This window comes from Ammodytes marinus (assembly GCF_949987685.1).
Source record: "Ammodytes marinus genome assembly, chromosome: 14".
Classification (NCBI taxonomy): domain Eukaryota; kingdom Metazoa; phylum Chordata; class Actinopteri; order Uranoscopiformes; family Ammodytidae; genus Ammodytes; species Ammodytes marinus.
The window spans coordinates 25,332,586-25,339,944 of record NC_137218.1 but is presented as its reverse complement, the minus strand read 5'-3'; the positions used below and the strand labels follow the sequence as shown (position 1 = coordinate 25,339,944).

Sequence of the window (7,359 nt, the reverse complement as noted above, 5' to 3'; positions counted from 1 at the left end):
CGGGAATGTTAGCATGTCCATTGACATTACATTGTGCAATTAGCTCCGGCGGCCATTTTGTCAAGGCTGACAATCTACTTTTGCTCATAACTCGCCAACCACACATCGCACATTAAAAAACTTGACATGCACTTGTTCTGTGAATTGAGCTGCATCGTTCCACCGTGGCAGTTTCGCAAAATTCATCCATAAACAGCGATACCTATACAACTCCCGCACCGAACATCCCACGGTCAAAAACTTTACATCCACAGGTTCTGTGGAGTGAGCGGCAGGCACGGCGCTTGACGACGAGTTGCGTCGGAGGCTTGGCCCCCGGTCAAAACTGCTTGCAGTTCTAGTTATTAGGGGGCCAAGCCCGAGCAGGAGCTGGGACCGCGTTTTGCACAGCAACGCGGTTCCCAAGCCCTGCGGGGCAGGGAACCCTATTGTTTTAGTGGCGATTATTATTATTATTATACTTCGCCGCATAAAACTGTGTCCACAGCCCAAACCGTAAAGGGTTGGGACATGCCACTTGCATGACTAGTTCAGACCCCCGGCCTCTCGGCCTACAAAAAAATTCAGACATGCCGGCCACTAGGTGGCGCTACACCAAAGAAAACGCGTTTGGGGCTATAACTCCCACACCGAACGTCCCACCGTCAAAAACTTTATATCCACAGATGCACTGGAGTCAGCTGCATCATTTGGCATAGGCCACGCCCATTTGCGATATTATAGATTTTTCGCAAAATCGCGAAAACTGCAAAACATATTTTTCGCTACTCCTCCCACAATTTCTGGACAATTGACACCAAAGTTTGCACAGAACATCTACCGACCCACACGGAAAGAAATCATTCGAAAGAATTGTGATCCGACCATGGATAACAAAACAGTAGCGTTTTAAATATTTGTTGATTAGCTACGTTTTACGAAAAAATTAATAAATCCAAAATCATAAGTCGGATCAAGTCCAAATTTTGGACATATGTTGGGGCTACCCTTAATTGCGTTCAATAAAAAATTTGGAGAATTTCGCCATAAGGGGGCGCCATAAATTAGGAAATTTTATATCTCCTAATTGGCCAGAGGAATTTTCTTAAAACTCACGGTAAACCATCAAGGGGCAAAAACGAGTCTATAGAAAAAATATGGCCAAGAAATAGTAATGTTTAAGGGACTTTTTAATAAAATTAGATTTTTTTTTTTCCTTTAAAGAAAAAAGGCGGGAATGTTAGCATGTCCATTGACATTACATTGTGCAATTAGCTCCGGCGGCCATTTTGTCAAGGCTGACAATCTACTTTTGCTCATAACTCGCCAACCACACATCGCACATTAAAAAACTTGACATCCACTTGTTCTGTGAATTGAGCTGCATCGTTCCACCGTGGCAGTTTTGCGAAATTCATCCGTAAACAGCGATACCTATACAACTCCCGCACCGAACATCCCACGGTCAAAAACTTTACATCCACAGGTTCTGTGGAGTGAGCGGCAGGCACGGCGCTTGACGACGAGTTGCGTCGGAGGCTTGGCCCCCGGTAAAAACTGCTTGCAGTTCTAGTTATTATTATACTTCGCCGCATAAAACTGTGTCCACAGCCCAAACCGTAAAGGGTTGGGACATGCCACTTGCATGACTAGTTCAGACCCCCGGCCTCTCGGCCTACAAAAAAATTCAGACATGCCGGCCACTAGGTGGCGCTACACCAAAGAAAACGCGTTTGGGGCTATAACTCCCACACCGAACGTCCCACCATCAAAAACTTTATATCCACAGATGCACTGGAGTCAGCTGCATCATTTGGCATAGGCCACGCCCATTTGCGATATTATAGATTTTTCGCAAAATCGCGAAAACTGCAAAACATATTTTTCGCTACTCCTCCCATATTTCTTGGACAATTGACACCAAACTTTGCACAGAACATCTACCGACCCACACGGAAAGAAATCATTCGAAAGAATTGTGATCCGACCATGGATAACGAAACGGTAGCGTTTTAAATATTTGTTGATTAGCTACGTTTTACGAAAAAATTAATAAATCCAAAATCATAAGTCGGATCAAGTCCAAATTTTAGACATATGTTGGGGCTACCCTTAATTGCGTTCAATAAAAAAATTGGACATTTTCGCCATAAGGGGGCGCCATAAATTAGGAAATTTCATATCTCCTAATTGGCCAGAGGAAATTTTTTAAAACTCACGGGAAAGCATCAAGGGGCATACACGACTCTATATAAAAAATATGGCCAAGAAATATTAATGTGTAAGGGACTTTTTAATAAAATTAGATATTTTTTTTTTCCGTCAAAGAAAAAAGGCGGGAATGTTAGCATGTCCATTGACATTACATTGTGCAATTAGCTCCGGCGGCCATTTTGTCAAGGCTGACAATCTACTTTTGCTCATAACTCGCCAACCACACATCGCACATTAAAAAACTTGACATGCACTTGTTCTGTGAATTGAGCTGCATCGTTCCACCGTGGCAGTTTCGCCAAATTCATCCGTAAACAGCGATACCTATACAACTCCCGCACCGAACATCCCACGGTCAAAAACTTTACATCCGCAGATTCTGCGGAGTGAGCGGCCAGCGCGGCGGTTGACGACGAGTTGCGTCGGAGGCTTGGCCCCCGGTAAAAACTGCTTGCAGTTCTAGTTATTATTATTATTTTATTTGCCTACATTGTCAAATTTGTCTGTACATAATTTCCATTCCTATGTAACTGGATTCAGTTTTCAACTAAATATGATGCAAATAATTAAATAATTAAAATTATTTAAATATGTCACTCTTTGATCTAATGTTCACACAAAAAAACAAGTGCATTGTTTACACCTAAACCACTTTCTTTTTGTGTTTGTTCCTTTGTGTTGAATCAGAAGTAATAGTGGATATTAACTTTGAAGACTAGAATCAGAAAAATAATTCACAACTTATAGAACTTGTGCAAGTATAGTTTGAGTTATTTTTAGCTTGTTGTCTTGTAAAGTAAGTTTACCTAGTGCTGTGGCAGTGTGTGTGTGTGTGTGTGTGTGTGTGTGTGTGTGTGTGTGTGTGTGTGATTGCGTGAGCGTGTGTGTGGTGGGAGTGGTTTTTGCTGGAGCAACTTGCTCCTAATTAGCAGCGCGTGCCGGTAAAGAAACTCAGTGGAGCGACCTCTCCAAGGCGCAAAGGCATAGGCATCCGGAGGCCACTTCACCTGTGAGATGACTGGTGTGTGAAATCAGACTTACAGAAGTCAGTTCGGATGCTCAGTGCGCTACAGTGTGCTCTGCTGCAAAACTGACTGGCGGACTAAAGCTAGAAATTCTAGAAGTAAGTAAGAAAAAAACAAAACCACTTTAAGTTTTTCTGGTGAACTTTTACGCGTTGGATCCGGCGCAGCGACTTGTTGCCCGGCTGAGCTGTGAGGGGCCGTTGGCTGCTGTGTTGCGTGTCCGACATACGAGTCCGCCACAGGACTTAACAGGCTGCTGCAAGGATGATGTCCTACATAAAGCAACCCCATTACACCATGAACGGGTTAAATATGGCTGGTCCCGGGATGGATGTCCTACACACAACCGTCGCTTATCCCTGTAAGTATGAACTGTTATCATTTTTAAAAACTTTTTTTGTCTTCTTCTGCTTTTACTCTTTATCGCCTAGTGTTGTAGTAGTGTATTAGATTGTACATTAAACACAATATGATGCGTAAAGACAGCCGGGCTGTGCGTAACGCCGTGGCGCACAAAAATACATGAAAGATGATAGCAACAATAACAACTAGTTCTATCAGTATGTTGTTTAATAAATTGGATAGTGATGATGACATGGTGAAATCTACTTTAAAATGACAATTGCTTTACTGATTTGACTCGAAGAAACGTACAATAGTCTACTACTTGATTGATGAAAAAAATTAAATGTAACCTTTTTATTTCTGCATGCTATGCTCTTGTGGATATAGATTCGTTACGAAGTAGATACATTGAACTCTTTAATCAATCAAAATTGATTAAGATAAAATATTCTGTTATTTTCGGTTTCTCTCTTCTTTTTTTGCCTCAAAAGGTCTGCATATATAAATACATATATTGACAGTAGATAGAGATACTGAGTGTGGATAAATGAAAAATATCAATGGCTTTATTTGTAATCTCTTACTATAGCCTACTTGTTCAGAAACAGGCATTTAGCTGTGCAACATAGAGGGCAGATAGATATGACTTTGAGAGTAGGCCTACGTACTTGTTACATAAATAAAATCCTCTCCTCCTGCTCTTGGAAATGGAAGTCTGAGAACCAGTGACTGGATTTGATATAATGAGCAAATGCACTTTGTCTACACACATGCCATGAGCAGCCTGTATATAAGTTGATAAAGAAATCAGTTATAAACCGTATGACAATGTAGTGTGTGATTTCCATTCATGTTTTCTTTTATTGTCATCCTTATAGCTTGAAAAACAAAAAAACAAGCCAAATAAACACTTACATGACTCATTTTCCCTAACAAATGTGTATGTGAGTTATATTTCATGCCATCTTTTTGTGAATGCAAGTCAATTAAACCCTTATCTCTTTACTGTTGCTTTTCAGCCACTCCCCGGAAGCAGCGTAGAGAGCGCACCACCTTCACCCGCACACAGCTGGACATCCTGGAGGCGCTGTTCTCCAAGACACGCTACCCAGACATCTTCATGAGGGAGGAGGTGGCCCTCAAGATAAACCTGCCAGAGTCACGTGTGCAGGTACTGGGAAGCTGGCTGCAGCCTAAGATGGAGGCCATTGTCTGTTGTGGGTTACTTTTAGTGACAAACAATTAGAAAGGCAACAAAGCAGCATATTTCAGATATTATCTCCAGCATATTCATGTATGGTTCAATACTTTAGTTACATCAGCAGTCACACATGTTGTTTTCTCACCTCTGTATCCCACACCTTGCAAACCATTCAAACATAAAAGGCTACATATTCAGGGCCGTGCACAGACATTTTAGGGGGCAGAGAGGGCACTAACCCCACCCACACGCACTATTCCCACCCTGACACAACAGCTCACCGCTGCTTTCCATAATCTTCACTTGGCTCATAACATGGGACCCGTTTATATTCTACTGAAACACATTTTATCACCATTAAACTGCAGATTTGACATGTTTTCATGAAAGTAATGCAGTCAGTGTTCAGCTGTTTAGACTAGTTTAGTCAGTCACATTATATAAGTGGTTTCTTTGAGAAAGACAGTAAGGAAGGATGCAATTAAATTAATTAATGGAATTCAAACAGAATGTTCAGTTCTTTTTTTATATTTGATAGAATTAAGAAAATAAATATTTAGATTTATTATTATTTTATAATTTTTTCAAAATAAGGGCACTTTTGGTGTCACACTTTTAGGGGAACAAGGGCAGAGGTTCAAGCCCCCCTCGGGTCCTTACTATCTGTGCATGTGTCTGTACATATTGCCGGTTGTCTGACAGTTACCTTCTGTACTGACATGCTGTATCTTTTTCTCTGCCTCTCCAGGTGTGGTTTAAAAACCGCCGTGCCAAGTGCCGTCAGCAGCAGCAGCAGAGCAGTGGGCAGTCTAAGCCCCGCCCTCCCAAAAAGAAGTCGTCTCCGGTGCAGGAAGCCAACTCTGCCCCTGACCCTGGTTCTAACCAGCCTGGATCCTACAGCCCGTCCTCGGTCCAGACCGGCCCTGGCCTGGCCCCGAGCTCCGGCAATGGAAACGCGGCCGTGTCCATCTGGAGCCCGGCCATCTCTCCTCTGCCCGACCCTCTGGCCTCCTCCTCGGCCCCCTGCATGCAGCGGCCCACCGCTTACCCCATGAGCTATGGCCAGCCGTCGGCCTACGCCCAGGGCTACGCCAGCACCACCTCCTACTTCACCGGGCTGGACTGCAGCGCCTACCTGTCCCCCATGCACTCACAGCTGTCGGGCACGGTGGGAGCCCTCAGCCCCATCGCCGTGCCCTCCATGGGGGGTTCCCTAAGCCAGTCCCCGGCCTCGCTGTCCTCACAGGGCTACAGCACGGCCTCCTCCCTGGGCTTCACCTCCGTTGACTGCCTGGACTACAAGGACCAGCAGGCCTGGAAACTGGGCTTCACCACCATGGACTGCCTGGATCACAAGGACCAAAACTCCTGGAAGTTCCAGGTCCTCTAGAAAGCGAGGCAGGGCGGTGTCGACGTGTGGTGCAGGAGATAGAGTGAAGCAGTGCAGCCTGAAGACTTGTTATCTTTCATTTTCAGTTTCTTGTTTGTAAGATTTTTTGTTTGGTTTTCTAAAGGTGACCTCTGTAGAAATGTACTAATGCATTTATTTGAATGACTTTGGGGATGAGGGGACCAGTGACTGTAACCGACTGCAAATCAAACCTGTTGTCTTCTTCGTGGTACGTTCAATGAGAGAACAAAAGCCTTTAGAGAGTTTGTAGGAAATAAGACTGGAGTCACGCGTATAGAAAACACACTGAGCCATCTTTTCTTTTTACCACGACTGTGTGACTTGGGTTCCATTTTGTTTTAATCTGGCTTTGTCATAGAGTGAAAGGAGAGCTTTTTTGACAGGAAGGAGTTATAAAGTCCTGTAGGTCACTTCCTCCTTCAGGGTTGGATTATTTTTAAGTTATTTATTATTATTCGATGCTTCATTTAAATATGTAATTTGGTTAGATATTATTCAGCATTTGTGTTGCGTATTACAGTGTTATCCACTAGTGTCATAATCCCATTCTGTTTGATTGAAAACATTGTTCTGTTTTAGTTGTGTGACATATTAAAGTGATTTATTCTTTACATGTTTGTGCTTTGATTATCATTGACGTTCTGTGCTTTGAAACCCATATAGAGTTTAGGAGTTGTGCTGATTCTGACACAGGTTCTGTAGACAAATGAATTGAACCACAGCCTGAGGTCAGTCTGAAGAGTGGACAAGGTGTGGATGTAAGGTGGCCACGTTGTGCTGAGGTCTGGACCCGTGGTGTTTGTCGCATGGCCTGCACGGCTCTCACTGGTCCATCCTGGTTATTTTAGCTTATCTGATTCTGGGAGTGTTCCCAATCCTCTTACCTTCCCTTCAGCAATGCCCTAAGTGAATTAGTTAGGATTATTGCCCTGTCCTCCTCTGTCACTGTCTCACCCTCCTCACCCTTCCCTTCTTTTCTCCATCGTTTCTATCTTTGTCTTTCTTTCCTTTTTTGCTGTTTCTCTCTCTCTCTTTCCTCCACCTGTTTCCTCTTAGGTGATCTGCAGTCTGCTTCACTTGGCTTGTGTGTATCCCACTCATCCCGCTGTACAACCCACATATGTTCCCATCAAAATTCTAGAATCACTTATTAATAATCAGTTAAAAACATTTCTAACTAGTGC

General features: G+C 43.4%; 1 protein-coding gene across 2 annotated transcripts; it reads left to right on the top strand.

The window, feature by feature from the left end:
• Positions 1–3,482: 3,482 nt before the first annotated feature.
• Positions 3,483–6,154, top strand: crx (cone-rod homeobox; the record flags this gene model as incomplete). Of its 2 annotated transcripts, none has more annotated exons than XM_080040729.1 (3): positions 3,483–3,566; positions 4,546–4,734; positions 5,513–6,154. In XM_080040729.1, 3 exons carry the CDS (start codon positions 3,483–3,485, stop codon positions 6,152–6,154), a joined length of 915 nt encoding a protein of 304 aa, XP_079896855.1. The 2 variants fall into 2 exon arrangements, with proteins under 2 accessions (XP_079896855.1, XP_079896856.1); XM_080040730.1 differs by having other exon boundaries at positions 3,483–3,579; positions 4,583–4,734.
• Between the last annotated feature and the right edge of the window lie 1,205 nt (positions 6,155–7,359).